Source organism: Phaseolus vulgaris, chromosome 11, assembly GCF_051622355.1.
Source record: "Phaseolus vulgaris cultivar YP4 chromosome 11, ASM5162235v1, whole genome shotgun sequence".
NCBI lineage: Eukaryota > Viridiplantae > Streptophyta > Magnoliopsida > Fabales > Fabaceae > Phaseolus > Phaseolus vulgaris.
The window spans coordinates 14,340,135-14,366,305 of record NC_143508.1 but is presented as its reverse complement, the minus strand read 5'-3'; the positions used below and the strand labels follow the sequence as shown (position 1 = coordinate 14,366,305).

General features: G+C 40.7%; 2 protein-coding genes and 2 pseudogenes across 2 annotated transcripts; 2 read left to right on the top strand and 2 right to left on the bottom strand.

Annotated features, from left to right (window-relative positions):
* Positions 1 to 8,736: 8,736 nt before the first annotated feature.
* On the top strand, positions 8,737 to 13,339 carry LOC137823079 (external alternative NAD(P)H-ubiquinone oxidoreductase B3, mitochondrial). Its single transcript, XM_068628196.2, has 10 exons — positions 8,737 to 8,873; positions 9,142 to 9,394; positions 9,540 to 9,752; positions 10,102 to 10,352; positions 10,725 to 10,944; positions 11,028 to 11,132; positions 11,530 to 11,790; positions 11,908 to 12,029; positions 12,549 to 12,668; positions 12,966 to 13,339. Exons 1-10 carry the CDS (start codon positions 8,779 to 8,781, stop codon positions 13,051 to 13,053), a joined length of 1,728 nt encoding a protein of 575 aa, XP_068484297.1. The 5' UTR covers positions 8,737 to 8,778; the 3' UTR covers positions 13,054 to 13,339.
* Positions 13,340 to 16,686: 3,347 nt separating this feature from the next.
* Positions 16,687 to 17,520, top strand: LOC137834998 (uncharacterized). The gene has a single exon (XM_068643293.2). It carries the CDS (start codon positions 16,687 to 16,689, stop codon positions 17,518 to 17,520), a length of 834 nt encoding a protein of 277 aa, XP_068499394.2.
* Positions 17,521 to 21,716: 4,196 nt separating this feature from the next.
* On the bottom strand, positions 21,717 to 24,328 carry LOC150023082 (uncharacterized; annotated as a pseudogene).
* Positions 24,329 to 24,332: 4 nt separating this feature from the next.
* The window catches only part of LOC150023081 (uncharacterized), an 85,883-nt pseudogene continuing 84,044 nt past the window's right edge, over positions 24,333 to 26,171 (bottom strand).

Below are 26,171 nucleotides of genomic sequence, written 5' to 3'. Positions count from 1 at the left end.
CCCAGAGGGGCGTCTACATGCAGGGTACGCGAGTAACTACGGGGACTCCCAGGGGAAGTGACTCCGAGACTGGTGCATCAGTTGGCTCCCATGTAGTCACCCCTGAGCGCGCCAGCACTCCAACGGGGCTACCCCGCGCGCTGGGATATTCCTAAATCTGGGATACAGCGTCGTGAGGTGCGCTCGCTAGTAAGCTTAAGTCAGAGAAGCCACGTGGCAGAAGCGCAAGCAAAGGTATATAAGGCACAAAGAGAAACAGCACAAGGTACGTTTTCCATATACTCTATCATTTGGCAAACTGCACGCACTTGTGAATTTGAGAGAGAATAGGAGAGAATTCAGTTACGCACTTCCAAGAACACGGTGTTTGCCCTGTTCTGGTACGAAGGTGCACGGTGTTTTCTGCCTCGTTTACTGACATGAGCGTCAGAGTGCAAACGGCCGCGAGCACGCCATTTGTCTCTGTGTTGTAGGAAATCATCACGGGAGAAGGAGCAAGTCCGAAGGCTCATGTTCCACCGTTCAAAGAGACGCACGAAGGTGTTCGAGTTCCGGCAGGAACATTTGGCGCCCACCGTGGGACCGTCTAAAACGATTGTCCCACCTCAAGAAGTCTGAGTTTCGAAGTTGCTGGGAGTAAGGATTGCGAAGGTTTATCAAGATCTTAACAGGTTTCACCGAAGATCTTGGGGTTTCGTTCGGTTTTCACCGAAAATCTAGAAGGTTAGTTGAGTTTTCATCAAGAAGGTTCTAGAATTTGCCAAAAACCGTCCAAGATTCTTCAAGAAACGACGAAGATGAGGAATACCAGACAGAGTTCAACTGCAAATGAGGGAGAGGGGAACTTGACCTTGCAGCAGGTTATGGAGATGATGCAAAGCCTCCAAGAATCTGTGGTTGCATCTAGAGCTGAGCAGGAGCGAATCCAGATGGATTTGGCAGCCTCGCAGTCAATGAACGAAGAACTGCACCGAACGAATGAGGAACTGCGCCGCGAGTTGCGCAGTCAGGCTGAGTATCGCGAGGCAGGGGAGCGCGAGTGCTTTACGCCTCCCAGGGAGTTTCCCATTCCATTCTCACAGGAGATCATGGACATAGCCATACCAACTACGTTCGTGGGCCCGAAGGTGGTTTTCACGGGCTCGGAGGATCCTAAAGCTCACCTCACTGCGTTTCACACGCAGATGATGCTAGTAGGTGGTACTGATGCCGTTAAGTGCAAACTGTTCATGAGTACCTTGATGGGAACAACAATGGAGTGGTTCATCAGTCTCCCTGATGGCCACATCACTTCATTTGCACAGTTGACCAAGATGTTCAGGGAACAGTATATAGCAAACCGTGCCCCTCCTCCCAACTCTTACGATCTTTTCGACGTAAAGCAATACCAAAGGGAGACGCTGAAGGATTTTGTTAACAGGTTTGGAGCACAGGTGGTGAGGGTTAACACCACTGATGAGTCAATGATAGTGCATGCATTCAAGAAGAGGATCAGTCCTGGACCTTTTAGTGAATCGCTCATAAGGAGCCACCCCAAGACGTTCGCAGAGATTAGGCGTCGTGCAGTGGCGCACATCGCAGTTGAGGGGGAGGTGAATGAGAAGCGTGCCAGCGCTTCACCCTGCACACCCGTGAGCACCATCGCGTGCCCCGCCTCTGAGGGTGCACGAGGCCACGACGAGCAAAAAGAACCAGGGGAGGAAGCGGCCTTATGAGCCGAGGAAGCCTCAGGACAAAGAGCGTGTCAGGGAGAATAGGCCGGCACGACACAACTTTGTCATAGAGTTGAGGGACCTAATCGCTATCCCAAACATAGCGGATAGGTTGAGAGCACCAGGAAAGACTGATAAGGTGTTGGGGCCTCACAAGGACGCATGGTGTGAGTTCCACCAGGCGTTTGGGCACACCATCAACAACTGCCTAGCGCTGGGGCATCAGCTGGACGAGTTGGTGAAGTCTGGTTTTCTTAAGGACTACCTGGCGGGGCCACCTTAGGGTTTCCAAGGGAAGCTGCATGCATGGCACGTGATAGTTAGGGCACCCCCAGAACGGATGACCTTAGAGATTTGGTGCACAAGTTGGTACCCAGGTGACCATTCAAACAGCAGAACTGGTCCACGAAAGGTGGGTCCCATACAACACACTAGTCATTAGTAGGGGGAAGCCTAAGTCATAGGGTGCCCATGCATGTTGTGTGGATTGCGCCATTGGGCGCGACACGAGTAAAGAGTATTGGAAGCCGCGAATGCCCGTTAGGGTTAGGGTTTCCAAGGGAAGCTGCATGCATGGCACGTGATAGTTAGGGCACCCCCAGAACGGATGACCTTAGAGATTTGGTGCACAAGTTGGTACCTAGGGGACCATTCCGTTAGAGGTTGCACTCCACTAAGGGAGCCTTACACGCTAGATTACACTAAGACTGGGTAATAGCGGCGCAAGGGCATTCCCCCATAAATCCTAAATGCGGGTAACGGAAATAGAGGAACCCTAGACTATATAAAGGGTAGTAAGAAAACCCACAAGGTACGCAATTTCTGAGACTAGAACTATTACACTCACATACTGTTTCTTAGCCCTAAGATTGAGTTAAGCGTCGGAGTGCAAACGACCTCTAGGGCGCCCCTTTGTCTTTGCAGGTACGGAGTGTTTCGATCCAGGAAAGCACGAACCAAGGCAGAGAGAAGCTAGCGTGTGATCATCGTTAGAATCCTCCGGCAAGCGAGTCAACCGACAAGAACATGTAGGACTCGCTTTAACGCCTTCCAATGTGAGTAAATCAGTTCCTCCATGAATCGACTTATGATGTCGACACTTAATGAAAGATTCGGCCTCGTGCATGTGAGATAACAAAGGCTTCCTACCAAACTCCTGTATCTACTTGCATTGACACGTTCTCCTCCATCGAACTTTGAGAGTTTTGCACCTAGTTCCATTGGTATTGATACTGGGTTGCAATTTTCCATCTTGTACATCTTTAAAATCTCTTTTACATATGTCTCCTGTGATACAATACCTGTCTTTTTTTGTATAACCTCCAAACCAAGGAAAAAATTCATCAATCCCAAATTTGTCATTTCAAATTCTCGTTTCATTGTTCCCTTAAACTCTTCAATAATCTCATTATTGTTACCCATAAAAATGAGATCATCAACATAAAGAGCAACAAATATCATGTTACCTCCACTGTTCTTTGCATAAAGAGCATGCTCGTAAGAAAATTGCTTGTACCCGTTCTCCTTGAAGTATGTATCGATACGAGTATTCCATGCCCGCAGTGCTTGCTTCAACCCGTAAAGTGCCTTCTTCAATTTTAGCACCTTCTTCTCTTCTTCGATTTTCATGTACCCGAGTGTTTGTTCGATGTAGACCTCTTCTTCAAGCACACCATTCAAGAATGCCGCCATGACATCCATTTGAAATATCGACCATTTAAATTGTGTCGCTTAGGAAATGAGTAATCAAATTGTCTCCATTCTTACAACGGGAGCAAACACCTCATCATAGTCGATTCCTTCTTTTGTTTGTATCCTTTTGCAATGAGTTGTGTCTTGTACATCTATGTCTCACCTTGAACATTCATCTTTTTCTTGAATACCCACTTCACACCAATGGGTTGACTTCCCTCTGGCAATTCTGTTAACTCCCATGTGTTGTTGCGGTCAATCACTTTAATCTCATCATCCATTGCAGTTTGCCACTTCTTGTCTCGCACTGCCTCTTCAAAGCTAATATTTCCCGCATCTGCCAAGAGACATACAAGGTGTATCTCATTTTTCGAATCATACAAATCTTACAAACTTCACATTTTAGGTTTTCGTGGTCCATCTTCATCATCGGTAATTTTGGAATTTATACTTGTTGGTGCAACGACTGATGATTCTCCAACTTCAATCATAACCTCTGAAAAATTGTTCCAATCCCACTCGCTCACTTCATTTATTCGCACATCATGACTCACCATCACCTTCTTTCTTATCGCGTCAAGGAGCTTGTATCCTTTTGTCTTTTCATCATACCCAATAAAAATGTACCTTTTGCTTTTGTCAGAAGTAATAATTGTCCCTAAGGACGAATATCGATCCCACAAGGAACAGTGAATTATCGAGTACAATAATCGCTAAATATAAAAACAGAACAATTAAAAGAGTTTTGAATTAATTGTGTTGGCATTGATCAATAAGAAAACAGAAAAAGAATTAGTTGTTTCCATTGGAAAAATAAGGATTAGTTTCATCTCTCTCACTCTCAAGTATTTTGATTAGCATGTCAATATTAAGTTCTTTGATTGAAATTGATGCCCGTATAAAAATCATTTATATCGATTCCTCGCATATAAAATCCTTAAGAATGTCCCCTAACTATCGATTCCTCGCATAATTATAAGAACAACTTAGAACGAAGCTCAGACATTTAATAGCAATTAACATTTCAATTCTATTCCTAGCACTCAAATATGTTAAGTATTGTTGTTTAGGTCCGAACCCTAAAAATACCTCCTGGTCAGATTTAAGATTCTCAATTTGTCACGGAAAATTAAAAGTAAAACAACAATACAAATCATCAATCAAGAACTAAATATTAATATATAAGATATCACCTCAATACATAAGAGTTTGAGCAGATTACTCCCAATCCCAAAGGATAGAATTAGCCACGCATACTTCTAGCACCTTTCATTCTCCCAATTTGGTTACAATTCACTCTATGGTGTTTTCCTCTCAATCTGGCACACTAAGGTTGAGCCTCTAGCCCTCTATTTATCCTAGTTTTCTAAGGTTGCTTCTTCTGTCGCGCTAATGGGCTAAATGATAAAACATAAAAAAGGCCTAATCTTTCTTTGCATCTTTTTCCATTCTGGGACCTTCCGGCTTTATCTTTTTAGCTCAAATTATTCTCCTTTATTTCAAATCTTCAATCTTCCCTAGAAATTTGCAATTAACACCAAATTTGGGAATAAAATGCTCTTATTCAAATAAAGCTCACAAAAATGTAAAAAGGTATAAATTCATAAATTAGAGATTATTTTATATGTAAATTAGGAATAAATCCTCATAAGTGCCTATATTTTAATATAAAACATTACTGAAATTAGGCACTTATAAAAAATGTCGGCTTTTGTCCGCTCCATGCCTCTTATGGTGTTTGATAATCTAACTTCACATGTGGACATCGGTTTTGCACATAGATGGCGCATTGCACAACTTTCACCAAAATTCCTTTGGCATCCATTTGCTCTTAAGCATTGATTGAACCATGTCGAGAATGTTCCAGTTCTTCCTCTCGACCACACCATTTTGTTGAAGAGTGTACGGTGCGGTTAAAAATCACCTTATGTATTGTTCCTTGCAATACTCCATGAAAGTCATTGAAGTATACTCACCACCTCTATCAGATCATACAACTTTGATATGTCTATCAGTTGCCTTCTCAGCCATCACTTTGAACTTTTTGAACACCTCGAAAGCCTCAGATTTTTCTTTCAAAAAATAAACCCAAGTTTTTCGTGACAAATCATCGATAAAGGTAATGAAATACCTTTTACCGCTGAAGGATTATAGAGTAATTGGTCCACATAGGTCGGTATGAATCAATTTGAGAGGTTACTTAGCCCAATATTGAGCCTTCTTTGGAAACGAGGTTCTCGCATGTTTGCTGAGCACACATTCTTCACAAAATTTTCCCTCATAGTCCATGTTGAGTAGCCCATGCACCATATTCTTCTTTGCTAACCTTTTTAGGCCACCATGATGTAGGTGACCAAAACGGAGATGCCACAACGATTCCTTATCTTCAATGTTGACTTGCAAACATTTTTCTCGTATGCTTCTTAAATTCAGCTTGTACATCCAATTTCTTGCCATCTCGATTCGAGCAACCAAACGCCCTTGTTTGTTCTTTAATGTAGTAGCCGATCTTTCAAAAATATCAAGTAACCTTTCTTTGTGAGTTTCCCCATACTCAAAATGTTGGTTTTGAGGTCTGGTATGTAATAAACATCTTGGAGTGACCCAATTAAGCTATTTTTTTGTAAGTAGAAAACCGTACCTCGGCCTTTGACCTCCACCTTTGATGCATCTCCAAATGACGCATGACCATCTTCAATCTTTTGCATCTCTTTGAATAGGTACTCGTGACCGCACATATGGTTGCTTGCCCCCGAGTCGAGGTACCACAGAGTGTCATTGTTAATGTTGACTTCATTTTGAGCCATCAAGAGAACACCTTCATTCGTCTTCCAAGGCTAGGTTGGTTGTACTTCTATCTTTATATTGGCTCAATAATCTTTTGCAAAATGCCCCACTTTACCACAATTATAACATTTTCAGAGTTGCAATCCTTCGCATAATGACCATATTTGTTTCATTTGTAGCACTCGATGTTGGAGTAATTTGATCGGCTGCCTCTTCCTCGACCACGTCCTCTTCCATGCCAATTTAGTTGGCTCGACTGTTCCTTCTCCTTATAGTACCTTTCATGACTGTTGCCTTTACCACCGCGACCATTTCCACGACTTCCACGGCCATGCCCTCTACTTCGAGAATTTTGTTCATAGAGTACATTTTCGTCTTTGATTGATGCCTTGGTTTGAAGTGCTTGCTCGAGTGTTTTCTCCTTCTTTTTCTTCTTCAGTTGTTGGTGTGCCTCAAGAGAACCAGCGAGCTCGTCAATTGTGAGTGTCGTTAGGTCAATACTCTCAAAATTGTCGGTTAATGTTCTCAAAATCTTCTCCATAATTCATGCATCGGTCAACGTTTCATCGTTTTGATTGAGTTGATTCACCATAGCTTGTACACGCATGATGTAGTCAGATACACTTTCTGACTCCATCATCTTCATGCTCTCCAACTCTCCACGAAGAGTTTGTAGACACACTTGCTTAACTTGGTCGACTCCTTTGAACACCTTTTTAAAGATGTCTCACTCTTCTTTTGAAGTAGTTGCATTAACAATCTTCTCTCCGACTCATCAACCTCTCGGAACAACATGTATAGTGTCACCTTTGATCGCATCTCTTTCAACGCCTTGGTTTGAGCCGCCGTATAACCCGTGGTATCTGTTGGTTCTTCGAAACCTTCTTCGACCACCTCCCATGCAGCTTGAGAACCGAGAAGAGCTGTCATCACATTCGTCATTGGCTCTCATACCAAATTGTAAAAAAAAAACACTCACACTTGGATTTTCTCTAAAGAAACACTCTTCTTCTTGTATTTCTCTCTATTGTATTTCTTTCTATGGTGTATCTTACAACTGAGAGAACATCCTATTTATAGGCTTTAGGAAGCTCTTTTAGAAAAATCTTCATTATGGCCTTAAAACCTCACTAACAACATAATAAAATCTCACTCACAACTTTTGACTTTTCATCTATCAAAACTCTCATTCTTTTATTTTCTAGTAACTTCTAATTTTAAAACCCACAAACTAACATTTAAAGTTTATTCAACACTATAAATAAATTTGTTTGGCCAATACAATCTCTTTTAACTGTGTGATATTCCTAACACAAACACATTTATTAAAGGCATTCTTCAATGGTGTTTTTAAACAAAAACTAAAATTAAATTACCATAAAAAGGATAAAAAGAAAATACTCTAAAATTGTTGGGTAAAACTATTGAATCAAACAATGGAGAAGCATAGAAAAACTATAAAATTGCAAAGGTGCAAAATCTAATAGTTAGAGCTGGAGATTAATTAAAATAAACAAAATCAACCAATTCATAGGATTTCCCCACCACAATTCCAAAACAGATCACCACTTCTTTGCTCTAAGCAATGTCTATAAGCTTAAGGAAATAAAAACAAAGTGAAAATGAAAACAAAAACCAAATAGAATCAAAGACAAAGAACTCTACCTAATTGTAAGAACAAATTGAAGTATGTGATACCTGCGTTTCAACATCATCACTCACAAAAATACGAGATGCAAGCATGGAATATGGAGCATATGAGAGAGCGAGAAAAGCTTACATGCGTTTGAGCGAGAGAGAATGAGACACTGAGAATGATCAATGATGTAACAATAACAATGAGAGTAAAAACGAGGGAATGAGTAAGACCGAGATGGAGTATGAATAATAGAGTGAAAGGAGACTGAGAGAGTGAGAATAAGGAGAATAAGGAGAGTGAATAGTTGTGTTTAGTATTTGAAAAATTTATTAAATTAAAAGAGTTACTATTTAAAAGATGATACTAGTTTAAATTTATTTATTGTAATATTTTACTATTGTAATTTAAATTTATATATAGCGACATTTTAAATAAATGTAAGTGTGAAAATGTTACAAAGAATTAATTGAATAACAAATTTCAGGTAGGATCCATTCGGTTTACATAAATTGGTTTTTATTTAAAATAATTTAGAAGTCAAATGTTTTCATTTCAAAATTAAACCAATGAGATTATGAGAGCTTTGAACAAAGTTGTGGTTTGACTGCATAATTCTCGGATCATTAATTCAACGATAATGATTGGCCATGCATTTTTTTTCAACGTGGAGATCTATTCCTGGAACAACAGTGTAGGTTTAACCTTATTATTTACCTTGATTTAACGAGTCAACATACAAAAAATGCATTTTCATGCAATAGCAACTTTGACCGTGGCCTAGTGTTTAAAACTGTACCTGAAAAATCTGTGACTCTTCCGTTTTTCTAGCCCTCCATGTTTTTTCCTTTTTCTTACAAAGAAGGAACCATAAAGGGAAAGCAAAAGTAACATATAGAAACAAGCACTTATAAGAGAAGCCAAATTAGCTATCTAGCTAGGAATTTCACAATGCGTTGGTCTTCCAGCTTCTTTCACACAGCCTCTAGGGTTTTCAATGAGTATCCATCATGGTCCAAGTCTGTTCTTGTTTGCACTGTCATCAGGTATAACTTACAAAATATCATACCTTACGTTCTTGCTTATTTTCTATATGTTCCGTTACAGTCCAGCTGCTACACCAACCCTTCTTCATGAAACTTAATATATAGTTAGATTCATTCATGTTATCTATATATATACAGATTTATTCTTCATAAACATTCTAAAAAGAAAAATATAAGAATTGTATCAGTTTACTAATCACTTAATTTTACGTAGTTTGGTATTTTAATTATTAATTTTTATGTTAATCACTTTTGTATTGGGTTGCAGTGGAGGAGGAGCAGTGGCATTTTGCGATGTGAAACCAGAATCTGGCAATGAAAGTCCAAAAAAGAAGGTGGTGGTGCTTGGAACTGGTTGGGCTGGAACCAGTTTTCTGAAAAATATGAAAAGTACCTCCTACGATATTCATGTGGTTTCACCACGTAACTATTTTGCTTTCACTCCATTGCTACCAAGTGTAACATGTGGTACAGTGGAAGCAAGGAGCGTCGTTGAACCCATTCGCAGTATCACCCGCAAGGTAACTTTTCCATCAGTTATCTTCTCTCTTATTTAAACAAGAACAAAATTTACATGTTATTATAACTATCCACGCTGCTATGTAATAGTTATTACATGGGTGATGTTTTCATTAATTAACGTACAAGGAAAACACTGTTCTACAGAGCGGTGTAAATATTCATTTCAGTGAAGCTGAATGCTACAAGATCGACCAAAAGAACAACAAAGTGTTTTGTCGTGCTGTTGGTATTAAGGACAAAAAGTCTGGTGTCCAAGAAGAATTTTCAATTGATTATGATTACCTGGTAATAGGTATGGGAGGCCGTTCTAATACCTTCAACACACCTGGTGTTGAGGAACATGCCCATTTCCTGAAGGTATATATATCTTTTAAACATCCAATTGCTTTTGTTATAATTCTCCAATCTCCAAGTAGATGTTTCACCAAGGTAATCTTTGTATATAAATTTCTGTCCTATGAGAAATTATTGCATGGTCTAAGACTTTCGTGTTCATAGTCCCGATCAATCGAGGTTGTTAATTACATGACGGAGTTAATAACATTCAAGCATGTGTAGCTTGAAGATTGATCAGGATCATAGTAATCCGAATTATGTAGTAGTTTTTTTTTTCTTTTGGAATGGTGCATGTGTGCATTCGTATGAAAAGAAAGGTCCTTTTAATTAGAAGACATGCGAACTGAACTACTCTGGATTCTCTTTGAAGGAAGTGGATGAAGCTCTAAAAATCCGCCGGAAAGTGGTTGAACTTTTTGAAAGAGCTAGCATTCCTTCTTTACCTGTGGAAGAGAAGAAAAGGCTTCTGAGTTTTGTAGTTGTTGGTGGTGGTCCAACTGGGGTAGAATTTTCTGCTGAGCTTCATGACTTTGTACATGAGGATATGGCTCTTTTATATCCGGAACTTAAAGAATACGTGAAGATTACTCTCTTGGAGGCAGGCGATCATATCTTAAACATGTAATGTATTTTTTCTTTATTAGCATATAAAGACTAGGTGCAATTTTACATGTGCTTCTAGAGTTTTTCTTCTATCAGAATCAGAATTTTGCCTTAGTAGTCTGTTGAACTTTCATGTTAACATTCATTAGGTAAATGATCGAAGTGCAACTTCAATTCTATTTTTAAGAATAAGATTAAAATCACTTATGACACTGTATTTCAGTTTTGTTCTTTGTTTGAAGCAAAGATTCTGTTCTTTATTGCATGAGCATAATGACAATGACCATTTAAAAATTTAAAAAATATTTTTGAATGGTTAACATTTTCTCTCTAATAAAGCATCATCTTTTGATATCAGAGTCTGTGATATAATTTCTTGGTTCGTTGCAGGTTTGATAAGAGAATTACTGAATTTGCTGAATTAAAGTTTGCCAGAGATGGCATTAATGTGAAGTTGGGATCTATGGTTGTGAACGTTGGTGAAAACGAAATCACTGCCAAAGAAAGGTCAACTGGTCGAGTTGTTTCCATACCTCACGGAATGGTAGTTTGGTCAACTGGTATTGGTGCTCGCCCTGAACTAGTTGAATTTATGAAACAGCTTGGCCAGGTTTGTTTCTTTGTTTCTCACAATCCATGGACAAAATTTGCCACTGTTCAATTTTTGCTAGCTTTGAATTATTGCTGTGACAGATTAACAGACGTGCATTGGTCACTGATGAATGGCTAAGGGTTGAAGGATCTGACAACATCTATGCTCTTGGTGATTGTGCCACTATAAATCAGCGTAAAGTTATGGTAGGTGTAATCTGTGCTCTTTCATTCCTATAATATGGTGTGATTATAGTAGCTACCACATTTTGTTTCTTGTGTGCAAGTGCAAGTAAAAATGTTTCATATCAGATAGAGATGAACAAGTTGAATGACTTAAGTAATTAGAACTTACATGTCTAAAAGTTTAACGTTATGAAATAGACGTGATATTAAATTCACTTGATGATTGATGTGATCAATTTTCTTAATTTTGTTTGGTTTGTTACCCCCTCATAATTCCTAACACTATTAGTTCTATTAACCATTCCTGACTACTTTTGCTAGAAACCATTGACATTTTAACAACACATTATGGTGCTGCAGTGATCTGTTACTTCTTTAAGTTCTAACATAACATTTTTGCGTGCCATGGTTTTACCAGGAAGATATAGCCGTGATATTTAGCAAGGCTGACAAGGAAAGTTCTGGAAAATTAGTTCTTCAAGAATTCAAAAACGTTGTTGGTGACATTATTGAAAGGTACCCTCAAGTGGACATTTATTTAAAGAAGAACCAAATGAAAGACATGGCCAGCTTGCTAAAGAAATCTCAAGAAAGCGGCATTACAGTGGACATTGAATATTTCAAACAAGCCCTTTCCAAAGTAGACTCTCAGATGAAAAATCTTCCTGCCACAGCTCAGGTACAAGTACAGCACATACTACTTCTCAATAATACTTGATAACTTGAAACTTTTCGTTTTCAAAAGGGTCATCTTACTAGTGCTTTGTGATGCCTTTCCAACTTTGAATCACTATAGGTAGCTGCACAGCAAGGAGTGTATCTTGCAGACTGTTTCAATCGCATGGAGTTGTGTGAGAGGTATCCTGAAGGCCCTATCAGGTTCAGAGGAGTTGGTCGCCATCGATTCCGTCCCTTCAGGTATGGAAGAAATTATTATATGGTTTAAGATCATTATGGTTTCTACCAATATCTAAATGCATGCAACTGACTTTCATGAACTCTTTCTGGTAATTTCAAAAAATCAGATTATGTATCACATAAAAATTAATCGAGATATTAAAAACATGGTTATCATGTAACAATTTATCCACACATGAAGAAGTTTTACATTATCCAATGTAATCTTCCAATGAAGCCAGATACTGTATAATATAAAGGGTACTGTTAAGAAAACCAACTAGCTACCGGGTTATCTTAGAATAAAGAACATAACTAATAGAGGATTCTGAAATCAACTATGCTAATGCATGTGACATAAAGTACAGTTAATTTAGTTAAATAAATATGGATGATGTGTCTGTAATTCTACCACAAAATAAACGAAATGGTTAATCAGTTATGTGTAACCAAAATGGTGCATGTGTAATGTAACTGAAATAGTATTGACCAGCAACTAAAGGCCTAATTCTTCATTTCCCATAACTTATTTACTGAAAGGTACAAGCATTTGGGACAATTTGCTCCACTAGGAGGAGAGCAAACTGCAGCTCAGCTTCCAGGAGATTGGATTTCAATTGGTCAGAGCACCCAGTGGCTCTGGTATTCAGTGTATACAAGGTAATTTATTCGAGGTTTAAACTAAAAGAAATTGTATTTGATTTTTGGTGTTGTCAAATTTTTATAATTCCAGACTTAGTTTATAATAGCTTGAAACCACCACATTCATGGACATAATTACAAATATTGCAGAAAATCAAAGACTCAATTACAATTTTCTTTCATTTAGAAGCTTACTTAAAATTTTCAAAAAAGTTAAGAAACATTCTGATGTATTCAACCTTTATCCGACACAAGTTTATCACAGAGACTTGAATTAGTATGCTTTCATCCTCTAACTATTCCCAAAACATGCAGCAAACAAGTGAGCTGGAGGACAAGGTTTTTGGTGGTTGGTGACTGGGGAAGGCGATTCATGTTTGGTAGGGATTCAAGTCAAATCTAAGATCTCATTCAAAGCAAAGGCCTACTTCATATGCATTTCTTGGCACAATACCTTACCACAGAAGACTAAAAAATATAGGAAAAAAAGGATTTTAATTTCATGAAATTAGTTTCCTGTCGTTATCTAATGGTATATTAATTGTATTGATAAACAATTTTATTTTTTAAAGTCGCTTTGGTTGTCAAGGAAAAAGACCACATTGACATGCAATAAATCAATTTGGACTTCTGAAAACCTTATTTGCTGTAAGTTTGCCGGAGATACTGGAACTCTATCCACAAATTTAAATAAGGAATTTCTCATTACAACTAAACCAATTATTTGCATTATTGAATCATCATGAAATGCAGTACAAATTCCTAGATTGCTGTTCTTTATAAGAATCAAATGTGTATTTTATTCAGAGATTTTAAAGCAGAGTGTATCCAAAACTTGAAGTGTGATTCTAATTGATATGAGAACCTTAGTTTAATTTATCTTATTTTCTTCTCCTAAAAATTATATTTGATGACATAAACTTACATCTAAGGGTAAATTACAGTGCATCCAAATTGAGAGGACTTTAAAAGGCTTAAAACACATAAACATATGTCAACTATGAAGAATGATGCTTTATCGACCCATACATGAAATGCATATTTGATTCTTATTTTTTTAAAAAAAGACAAATTTCAATGTACACCACTTTATTTCAAAATCATGGTTAATTTAAGGTTGTTGCTTCCTGCACTATATCAAAATTGAAACGTGCACTGTATCAGACTAGTGAATTGACCAAAATAGCCTCCTTAGTAATTTTAAATGTCTAAGGGTTTTTGGATTTTTACTGCTGTGCATTGAAGAAGTATTCTCCGGCAGCCGTGCGCGTTAAAATTCTGGGCATTGTGAGTGTGGTTGGTGGTTCGTCAGTGTTGTCGGTGGTTCGTCGGCGTTTTTGGAGGTGTTTTCCGATGGTTCTCCAGTTCGTTGGGGAGAAAAAAGGTTCAGAGTTTTTTTTTTTTATTCCGATTTCTAATTTCCATAAAAATTTTGGGTTTTTGATTCCATAATCCAATTTGAATGTATTTTCACGATTAGTTCCGCATTTGATTTTCCATAAAGCCATTATGTATCCAATTTTTCATAAGGCCATTCTGCATTTGTTTCTTAAGGCAATTCAGCATTTGATTTTCCGTAAGACCATTCTGGAATTGGTTTTCCATAAGCATATTGGTTTTGCTTTTTGAACTAAGTTTTGAGATAACATGAGTGAAATGACCAAAACAAAGGGTGAAGTTTGGACCAAGTACGAACAATTGCTTATGTTAGAAGAAGACATTGTGGTGGACCGATTAATATTGTAGAAGGTGATTTCGGATGAAGAAAATGCTCAGTTTGAGGACGTGCATGCCGAAGCACCTACCAAACCACATGTGGAAGATGAAAGCTATCTTGGAGGACAGTGGATAAGTCTTTACATGTTACATAATGACCATATGACTAGATAATTATGGAATGGTGATGTTGTAAAAATTGTCTATTATTTAATTGAATTTTAAAATGATATTCATTGGGTATTGTAGGATCGTGGTGAACTTAAAGTGGTTTTCATGAAGAAAGATGATTAAGTTGGGGACATCACATGAGCACGTAATTGCTACAGGAGAGTGTTTTTAGCTTAGGTAGTCTAATTGGTGTTAGTTATGATACAACAAAGAAAGGACTCGTCTTTATAGAGAGGAAGCATGCAGATTCAAACACCTTTCATTTTCCTATTGGGGAGTTTACCATCATATTGGATAATGTGTCTAATTTGTTGAACCTCCTAGTGTTCGAACAATTCTATACGTACCTAACCTTAGATGTAATTATGGCGACAAATTTGTTGGTTGACTCACTCCGTGTTAATCGTGGAACAACTGCTAATGAGACTAGGCATTGCTAGGTTGGTTATGTTCGTCTATGTTGGTTGAGGGAGGTTTATGTAGACAGCGACATTGACCCACACGTTTTCTAAATCACGAGAGGATCATGCATGGGGTGTGTATAGTACATTCGGGTACGACACATACAAGTGTTCCTTGGAAGCGCTAAGCCCGTATGGGTTAAGGTTTCCAGGAAAAGAATACATGCATGACACATGAATAATTAGGGCACCCACAGAACAAATGGCGCCGTAGTGTTGGTACATGAGTTGGTACCCTGGCGGCCATGCTGTTAGAAAGATTGCACTCCAGAAGAGGCAAGTCTTGTGTCGTGGCTGCGCTAAGCTTATGCAACGCGTCACAAGATCCCTCACCAGTAAATCTTAATTCCACTTAAGGAAAGATCCTTGAGGGATAGGGAAGTTGACCTAATTACAGCCAATATAAAGGGTGGTAAGAACCCTAGAAAGGTACGTCGTTTCTAAGACTGGAATTGCTTTACATACTTACTGTTTCTTAGCCAGTATTGACTTGATCGTCGGAGTGCAATCAACAGGTAGGGCCCCCTCTGTTTCAACAGAGCCACTCTCAGCTACTCAATGAGAGGGTGGAAACCACTAGGAGATAGGAGGAGCCACCATCTGCCTTTGAAGTCAACGGCGGCTGAGTCAACCGGCAAGAACATTTGGCGTCCACCGTGGGGCCCGATAAAACCAGGTCCCACTCATAATCGTGTTGAGAGCCACCCAACAACATGAGAAACACGAGGCAAGGATCAGCTGTGCCAGAAGGAGGGGACAACGTCACCATGCAGCAACTCATGGAGACCATACGTGCCCTTCAACAGGCGGTAGTAGCATCCATAGTTGATCAGGACCATTTCCAGGTCGACCTGGCCGCGTCACAAGCAAGCAACAAAGAGTTACGCAAAACCAACGAGGAACTGTGCAGGAGTTTGCAGCATGTGGGGGAACGCATGATGGATGAGCGAGCTCCGCCCATACCGGTTAGGGCTCGCCCCATGCTGTTCCCTCACGCGATCATGGACACCGTGATACCGACCACCTTCATGGGCCCAAAGGTCACCTTCACAGGTGTAGAGGACCCAGAGGCCCATATCACAGCTTTCCACACCTAAATGATGCTTTCAAGAGGCTTTGACCCCATGCACTGTAAGTTGTTCATCAGTACGCTTTCAGGCACAACGTTGGACTGGTTCGTCCGTCTTCCTGATGGACACATTACCTCGTTCGATCAATTCTCGACATTGTTAAGAGAATAGTACATTGTCAACCGAGCTCCCCCTGCAATCTCTTACGATCTTTTTGACGTAAAACAATACCAGGGAGAGTCATTGAAAGAGTTCTTGAACAGATTTGGAGCACAAGTGGTGAAGTTGCACACCAAGGACGAAGACATGAAGGTGCATGCCTTCAGGAAAGGAGTACTGTCAGGACCCTTCAGCCATTCACTAATAAGGTGTCGCCCCAAGATGTTTTGTGGAATCAGGCGTCGAGTAGTGGCACACATCGTCGTAGAAGGAGAGGTCACAGAAAAACGCGGTAGCATCGGCCCAGTCCGACCCCGGGGAACTAGCCCTTAGCCTATGAGGGTGTACGAGGCCACGACAGAGAAGAAAGGCTCGGGGAAGCAACCACCGTATGAAGCAAGGAAGCCTTAGACCAGGGCACGCACAAAGGAAAACGCCCCCACCAGACACAATTTTCGGATGAACCTTAAGGAGCTGATCACCATCCCTCACGTGCCTGACAGACTAAATGCCCCACCGAAAACCGACAAGAGGTTAGGGCCCAGCAAAAACGCTTGGTGCGAGTTCCACCAAGCCTTTGGTCACAACCTGCGCAATTGCTTGGCGTTAGGATTCCAGTTAGACGAACTGGTGAGGAAGGGCTTCCTGAAGGAATACCTGCAAGAGACCCAAGGGGCCCCAACGACAGTAGCCTCTATGGGAGATCAGGGACATGAAATACCTGTCCATGGAGAAATTAACACCATCGTCGGTGGATTCTCAGTAGGAGGATGGACCGCCTCCCAACAAAAGAAGTATGCCAGAGAAGTGATGACAGTGGAAGCGAGAGAGGTCGACCAGTCCCCAGAGCCCGACCTCTTCTTCACGAAGTCAGATCTGCAGGACGTCATCCCACATGACAACGATCCTGTGGTGATCTCAGTAGTAACAACAGGGAGGAAGGTGCATCGAGTCCTCATCGACCAGGGAATTTCGGTAGACGTGATGTTCTGGTCGACCTTCAACAAGCTACAACTGTCAACCCACCAGTTGAGACCCTACAACGCTTGCCTATATGGCTTTGTTGGGGACCAGGTGGAGGTGCGAGGGCACCTTGAGCTAAGGACCACTTTCATAGATGGTGATGCGTCCCGCATAGTAAACATAAGGTATATTGTTGTCAACGCCCCTTCAGCTTATAACATCCTTTTGGGCAGACCTTCCCTAAACAGAGACAAGGGTGGTAGCTTCCATGAGGCATATGAAGATGAAATTGCCCTCCCTCGAGTGCAGAGTAATAACGATCAAGTCTGACCAAAAGGCGACAAAGAAGTGTTATGAGAATAGCCTAAAAACGAAGAGAGGGGTGTGCACCGTAACTCGTCAACCCCCAGGGGGAGAAGGGGATACCCGAGAAGATCAGCCTGAACCAACAAAGGAAGTGCTGGAAAGAGAGATTGGGGGAAGAAAATTCAAGCTTGGCAAGTCCCTGAGCTAGGAGGTACAGGAACAAATTGTCGAGGTGATAGCACGACACTTGGATGCCTTCACGTGGACTGCCTCAGACATGTCCGACATCGACCCAGATTTCCTGTGCCACCACCTCACCATGGACCCCCAGGTTCGACCAGTGCGCCAGAGGAGAAGAAAGTTCAACGAAGAAAGGCGATTGGTCATCAGGCAGGAGACTAAGAAGTTGCTAGACGCTGGCCACATCCAATATCCTGAACGGCTGGCAAATGTAGTATTGGTCAAGAAAGCCAATGGCAAGTGGAGAATGTGCGTCGACTTCACAGATTTGAATAAAGCATGCCCGAAGGACTCGTACCCACTGCCCAGTATTGACGCCCTGGTGGACAGCGCATCAGGATGCAAACTTCTTAGCTTCTTGGATGCATTCTTTGGATATAACCAGATCCGGATGCACCCCAGGGACGAGTGCAAAACGACGTTCATGACAGAGCTCTCCTGTTACTGCTACAAGGTAATGCCCTTTGGGTTGAAAAACGCAGGCGCAACCTATCAAAGGTTAATGAATAGAGTGCTTGCCCCTATGATAGGGTGAAACGTCCAGGCTTATGTGGACGACATGGTGGTCACCTCCCAGGTAAAGAATCAACACGTTGCTGATTTAGAGGAGCTATTTACCACAATAGTTAAGTACAGACTGAAGCTGAACCCCGAAAAATGTGTGTTTGGGGTAGAGGCAGGCAAGCTCTTAGGGTTTCTGCTCACTGAGTGTGGCATAGAGGCAAACCCTGAGAAGTGCACCGCAATGATCGCCATGAGGAGTCCGATCTCTATGAAGGAAGTGCAGGAGTTGACAGGGCGGATGGCCGCTCTGTCTCGATTTGTGTCAGGAGGGGGGACAAGGGGCACCCTTACTTTCAGTGCTTAAAGAGAAACAATAGGTTTGTATGGACCATAGAGTGTGAAGAATCGTTTCTCAAGTTAAAGGAATATTTAGCCAGCCCACCAGTGTTGTGCAAGCCACAATTGGGCACTCCACTCTGTTTGTACTTCGCCATCACAAAGCGGGCGATCAGTTCAGTCCTCGTCTAGGAGCAAGACCATGTGCAGAAGCCGATATATTTCGTAAGTAAGGTTTTGCAAGAGCCAGAGGTGAGATACCAGGCCATAGAGAAAACGGCCCTGGTGGTAGTATTTTCAGCAAGGAGGCTGCGCTATTACTTCCAGAGTTTCACCGTAATGGTGATGACAGGCCTCCCCATCCGCAAGGTCCTCCAGAAGCCCGATGTGGCAGTTCGGATGGTGCGATGGGCAGTTGAGCTATCAGAGTTCGATGTTCAGTACGAACCAAGAGGGCCTATCAAGGACCAGGTTTATGTTGACGTCGTAGTGGAGCTCTCCTCGGAAGCCACGCAGCAGAAGGAAGTAGATTTGAGATGGGTCCTCTCCGTAGACGGGTCTCCAACCAACAAGGTAGTGGGGTTGGCGTCATTCTGGAAGGACCCAATGGGTTACTGATCGAGCAGGCGCTTCGATTCGCTTTCAAAGCTAGTAACAACCAGGCTGAGTATGAGGCCTTGATCGCGGGGATGTTAGTAGCCAAAGAGATGGGTGCCAAAAGTTTGTTGGCAAAGAGCGACTCCCTGTTAGTGACAGGGCAGGTTACGGGAGAATACCAAGCCAATGACCCCCAGATAACCTAGAGTACGTAAAAACTCTAAAGGAGACTTTTGCGATGTTCGAGTTAGTCCATGTTCCCAGAGAACAGAATACCCAAGTTGACTTGCTAGCAAAGCTCGTCAGTTCAGGCAAGGGGGCAGGTAGAGGACAGTCATACAGGAGACCCTGAGGACGCCTCGAACAACTACAACCCTCACAGCAGAAGTCCAGCAGATAAGCACCTTGAAGGGCGTTAAGAGGAGTCATCGGTCGTTGACCGAAGAGACATTGAAGACCCCTAGAATAAGCGTATACACCTTAGTGGGGGGAGAGTCATTGCACGTTTTCTTAGTTGAAGTAGGAGAAACCTGGATGACACCCTATAGACGCTACTTGGCGGACGGGATACTCCTGCTGGAGCCCACAGAGGCCAAATAATCAAGAAAAATTCGAGTAGGTATACCCTGGTGGATGGGAATTTGTTCAGACATGGGTATACCCATCCTATCTTGGCCTGCGTAAGTGGCGAACAATGCACACGCATCATGATAGAACTCCACGAGGGGATATGTGGGAGTCACATCGGCGATCGATCTCTCTCTTCGAAAGTCATTTGTGCAGGGTACTACTGGCCAACCATGAGGGAAGATTGCACGAGGCACACACAACGATGTGAGCAGTGCCAAAGACACGCTGACTGGAACAATGCGCCCCAAGAGGAGTTGTGATCGGTCCACAGCCCATGGTCGTTTCATACTTGGGGAATCGATATTTTGGGACCATTCCCTTTAGCGGTGCGTCAAATGAAGTACCTTATGGTTGCCATCGAGTACTTTACGGAGTGAATAGAGGCCGAGCCAGTGGCGCAAATCACAGCTCATAAGATCCAGCACTTCGTATGGAAGAATATAGTATGTCGTTTTAGAATCCCAAAACGCTTGGTGTTTGATAACGACACCCAGTTTGCAAGCCAACAGTTGGGAAAACTGTGCACAGAGTTGGGGATAAAGCAGGTAGGGCCCCCTCTGTTTCAACGAAGCCACTCTTAGCTATCCTAGGAGAGAGTAGAAACCACGAGGAGATAGGAGGAGCCACCATCTGCCTTTGAAGTCAACGACGGCTAAGTCAACTGGCGAGAACAGGCGTCACACGTTTGCGGAGGATAATCCTCAATGCATGCGATAAGATGTTGGCAGACTCTCATCACTTGATTTGTTCGATTGCAGTTAGACAAGATCAAATTGCATGAAGTTAGATTTAACCCTTACAATGACCATATGGCAGCTCATTCTTTTGATTGGATATCCTTATTTTTGAGGTACAATCGCTTAGGCACCTGCAGACAGTTGCACTTGCCTGAACGTGTCCTCCTTCAGTACGACTATGTGTATTCTGCCCTCGCCACCCATCTATAGTTATAAATGGGAATCGGTCTAAAGTTGAAGTTGATTGGTGATGGTTTCATTTTAAGGACTATGTTATCCATGATGTCATTATTGCACCGCATCCCGGAACATGCATCACATCCATATATAACCTAAATGGGTGAGGATGATCGTTATGAATAAAGACCCTTAATGTATATGCATATGTTGAAGTTAGTGGGTGATGGATTTGTGTCTTCTTCTTTGCGGTTTTGAAGGTGATTTGCGGAAGCTCCATGGATTGAAGGTTGAACAAGGATCTCACGTAGAGAGCTGGACTCCTTGAAGGTGCATGCTAACTATGAAGAGTGAGTGGTGAGGCCATCTCACTTGGAAGGTGACGGTAGGAAGATTAAGAGCCTAATCCTAAGAGGTTTTAGGCAAAGAGTGAGAATGACACAAAATTGGCAACATTTCACTAATGAATTAATCTTCGAAATACATGAGGTAGGCTCCTCCTTTTATAGCCAAGGAGGACCGAAAATGGCCAAGGCAAATGGTGGGAAATTCAAAACCTAAAGGTTTGAAAGTTGGCGCCTAATTGTAGCTCACATGGTAAGTGTGACTAGGTGTGCTTCATGTGCTTCAATTAGGTCTAAATGTCCGGCCTTAGTTAGATTAGGTGTTTCTAGAAACCCTAATCTAACTTAGGTTGGTTTTTAGATGCCTACATTCAACCTAATTACAATTAAACAATTTTACAAAGAAAATTCCTATGCTACTTTGACAAGAATTTAAAGACTATGCTATGCTTGAATTTGGACAACTTGGAACATGTAGAGGTAAGTCTCTCTGCCATCAGTAGCAGTGTTCCAATCCTCTTCAAACCTCTTAGCCCTTGTAGTTGGCCCAATATGTCTTGATGTTTGGCTCTCCTTTGGGTTGGTGCTTGGTCCTCTTCCATCATCCCCTCCCCCTTATAAAGGATTTGTCCTCAAATCCAAGGCGTCATCTTCTTCATTGGTACCTACGAAAGGAGACAAGTCAATGACATTAAAAGTATCATGTACTCCATATTCAACAGGTAAGTCTAATTTGTAAGCATTATTATTGACTTTCTTGAGGATTTGGAAGGGTCCATCACCACGGGGACTAAGTTTGGACTTTCTCTTAGTTGGAAACCTATCCTTCCTAAGATGAAGCCAAACTAAGTATCCTTCCTAAAAAATGATTTCTCTCTTCCCTTTATTGTTGTATTTGACATATTTCTCAGTTTGTTGTTGTATTTGCATTTTAACCTTCTCATGCATTTTCTTAACAAATTCATCTTTGATAGCTCCTTGCTTATGCACAAAATCTTGTGGATTAGGAAGGGGTAGCAAATCTAAAGGAGTAAGAGGGTTAAAACCATATACAACTTTAAAAGGAGAAGCATTAGTAGTTTTGTGAATTACTCTATTGTAGGCAAATTCAATATGGGGAAGGTACTCATCCCAAGATTTGTGGCTCCCCTTCATGATTGCCCTAAGCATAGTATCAAGAGATCTATTGACTACCTCGGTTTGTCCATCCATTTGAGGATGACATGATGTGGAAAATTGTAGTCTAGTGCCAATTTTTTCCCAAAGTGTTTTCCAAAAATGGCTTATAAACTTTGGATCTCTATCCGATACTATACTCTTTGGTAAACCATGAAGTCTTACCACTTCTCTAAAGAAGAGTTTAGAAATATTTGAGCATCATCCACTTTGTGACAAGGAATAAAATGTGCCATTTTACTAAAACGATCCACTACCACAAAAATGGAGTCATAACCTCTTGCAGTCCTAGGAAGTCCTAAGATGAAATCCATGCTAATATCTTCCCTTGGAGCATTTGCAATCGGTAGAGGGGTATAGAGTCCATGAGGCATTGTTTTAGCCTTAGCTTTTAAACATGAAATACACCTAAAACAATGTCTTTGGACATCTCTTCTCATGTGTGGCCAAAAGAAGTTTCCTTTTAAAAGATCAAGAGTTTTGTCAACTCCAAAATGGCCCATGAGACCCCCTTCATGTGATTCCTTTACAAGAAGTTTTCTATGTGTGCCTTGCGGAATACAAAGTTTTCCTTCTTTAAAAAAATACCCCTCAGATACATAGTAACCTTCTTGTGCTCTACGTTCACATTTAGCAAAGATGAATGCAAAGTCTTGGTCTTTTTGATAAATTTCTCTTATGTTGTCAAATCCAAGAATTTGAGCACCAAGTTTTGAAAAGAGCACATGTCTCCTTGAGAGAGCATCCACCACTATATTTGTGCTTCCCTTCTTGTATTTGATGACATAAGGAAATTGTTCAAGAAATTCCATCCATTTTGCATGGCGTTTATTGAGCTTGTGTTGGCCTTTCAAATATTTTAAAGACTCATGATCACTATGTATGACAAATTCTTTAAAAACAAGATAGTGTTCCCAAGTCTTTAAGGCCCTCACAAGTGCATAGAGCTTTTGTCATAGGTGGGGTAATTAAGGGTGGCTCCTTGAAGTTTTTCACTAAAATAAGCAATCGGATGCCCTCCTTGTAACAAAACCGCACCTATGCCAACCCCCGATGCATCACACTCTAGCTCAAAAGTTTTAGCAAAATTTGGTAAAGCTAGAATGGGTGCATTAGTGAGTTGAGCTTTTAGCCTATTGAAGGCTTGTTCATGCCTTTCATTTCAACAAAATGTAGTGTCTTTCTTCACTAACTCATTTAGTGGTGAAGCTAGACTTGAGAAGTTAGGCATAAAACGTATATAGAAGCTAGCCAAACCATGAAAACTCCTAACATCTCCTACATTTTGTAGAGTGGGCTATTCTTGGATGGCTTTGATTTTTTCGGGGTCAACATGTACCCCCTTTTTGTTTACTACAAAACCTAGAAAAACTATGTTATCAACACAAAAAGTACACTTATCACTATTTGCAAACAAACTATTATTTCTAAGCACTAGAAAAACTTCCCTAAGGTGTCTTAGGTGGTCATCTAGGTTTTGACTATAAACTAAGATATCATCAAAATAAACTACTACATATTTACCTATGCAATCTCTCAAGACATGATTCATGAGCCTCATGAAGGTACTAGGTGCGTTAGTGAGACCAAAGGGCATCACCAACCATTCATATAGTCCAACTTTGGTTTTAAAAGCGGTTTTCTACTCATCACCCTCCTTGATTCTAATTTGGTGATATCCACTTTTAAGATCAATTTTGGAAAATATGATTGACCCATGTAGTTCATCAAACATATCATCAAGTCTTGGGATTGGATGCCTATACTTGATGGTGATGTTGTTGATGGCTCTACAATCACAACACATTCTCCATTTGCCATCCTTTTTGGGCACCAACAAGACAGGTACAACACAAGGGCTTAGGCTCTTTTGCACCCAACCCTTCTCCAACAAATCTTGTACTTGATATTCTATCTCCTTTGTTTCCTCAGGATTAGTTCTATAGGCTGCTCTATTTGGTAGACTAGCCCCGGAACCAAATCAATTTGATGTTCTATACCTCTAAAAGGAGGAAGTCCTATGGGTCCTTCTTTAGAGAATATATCATCAAATTCGTTTAAAAGATCTTTGACTTGAGAAGGTAGAGTCATAGTCTCAAGATTTGTGGCAGTGCATATAAGTGTTCTTTACAAAAGATAAGGCTAGGTTGTTCAACAAGAAGCATATTTTCAAAGGTATTTTCAATTGTTTTGTCTTGTTGAATGACCTTGTGGGAAGGAACACTCTTCTCCCACGCCTTTTGTTCCCTAAGGATTTGCTCTTTTTCTAATTTTGTTTTTTTTTCTCCTCATCCCTCTTTTGTTTCATTTGTATTTGATCTCTTACCACTTGGGAATGTGGTAAAGGATTAAGTACAAACTTCTTTTTCTTGTGGGTGAAGGTAATCTTGTTGGTTAGACCATTGTGCAAGGTTTTCTTGTCAAATTGCCATGGTCTACCCAATAAGATGTGGCAAGCTTCCATAGGAACTACATCACATAAAACATTGTCTTGGTAGTTACCTATAGAAAACTCGACTTTCACTTGTTTATCTACAGTTAGTTCCCCATCTTCATTTATCCATTGAAGCTTGTAAGGTTTAGGATGAGGGACTACTTGTAGATTTAACTTTTCAACCAACCTAGTGCTACAACAATTGCAACATGAACCACTATCCACAATGAGAGAACATATGTTTTCTAAAACTTTGCATCTTGTGTGAAAGATGTTCTCTCTTTGTGTTTCTATGGTTACACTAGTTTGGTTGTTGAGGGTCCTTCTAATCATCAATAATTCCCCCTCTAAAGGATACACTCTTTCATCTTCTCCCCCTTCTTCTTTCTCACTAGGTTCTTCATCACCACTAGTATACTCATATATTCCCTTTAAAAACAAGGTTCTTTGGTTTGGACATTGAGCTTGCACATGTCCTCTTCCAAAGCATTTAAAGCATTTAACATCCTTAGTGCGAATGGGTGGAGTGAGCATATCTTTTCCTATGGGTTTGGGAGTCTCTTTTGGTTTTTCTTTAGATGTATTCTCCCTCTTAAAATCTCTTTTTGGATAGGAGTTAGAGTATGAACCTTCCCTACGACTTGAAGTTTTCCTTAAATTTTGTTGTTCAACTTTGATACAAAGTTGAACCAAGTCATTCAAGTCTTGGTAAGGTAGAAGTTCAACTCTATCTCTTATCTCAAGATTTAGCCCACTTAAGAATCTAGCTATGGTGGTGGACTCATTCTCCCTAATGGAGGTTCTCATCATATATAGTTCCATCTTTTTCCTATACTCCTCTACGCTCATGGTTCTTTGTTGGAGTCTTTGGAGCTTGTCCATTAACTCCCTATTATAGTAGGAGGGAATATGGCGGCGTCTTAGGGCTCCCCTAAGGTCATTCCAATATTCTATGGGAGGTTCCCTATGAAGACGCCTATCTCTTTCTAAAGTCGTCCACCAATACATAGCATTCCCTTGGAAACTAAGAGTGGCTAAGGGTAGATACCACATGATGTGAATGTAACTACAAGAACACATGATTCTTGACATTCTTAGGATCAACTTGAGCTGGATTTGAAAGGCACTTTACTTTAGAATTGGATCAATGTTCTAATTCAAGAACTCACCAAAACTTAGCACCAACCAAGACTCATATGGAAGAACATGTTTTGTCAAATTGAATCAAAACACAAGGAATGAAGAACAAGAATTAAAACTGGACAGAAATTAAAGCTAGCTACTGAACCAAAACAGAATTAAGAACACAATGCTGGAAACACAAAAATAAACGGTAGAAAAAGAAGTAAACTCTAGGAATCAAAAATACCGAATGGAAAAGTGAAGAAAAGGAAAGAAGAACACTTATAGAAGAAGATGCTTGCTGGATTTTGAGAATTGGAAGAAGCCATTCACGCCACTTGGAACCTTGAACCAAGATAAGTGATGGAGTGCCACCAC

Coding starts and splice junctions, on each gene's coding strand:
- LOC137823079 (XM_068628196.2), top strand. CDS start 8,779: ATGCGTTGGTCTTCCAGCTTCTTTCACACAGCCTCTAGGGTTTTCAAT. Junction 9,753..10,101: donor AACATGCCCATTTCCTGAAG/GTATATATATCT, acceptor TTCTCTTTGAAG/GAAGTGGATGAAGCTCTAAA. Junction 10,945..11,027: donor TTATGAAACAGCTTGGCCAG/GTTTGTTTCTTT, acceptor TTGCTGTGACAG/ATTAACAGACGTGCATTGGT.
- LOC137834998 (XM_068643293.2), top strand. CDS start 16,687: ATGAACCTTAAGGAGCTGATCACCATCCCTCACGTGCCTGACAGACTA.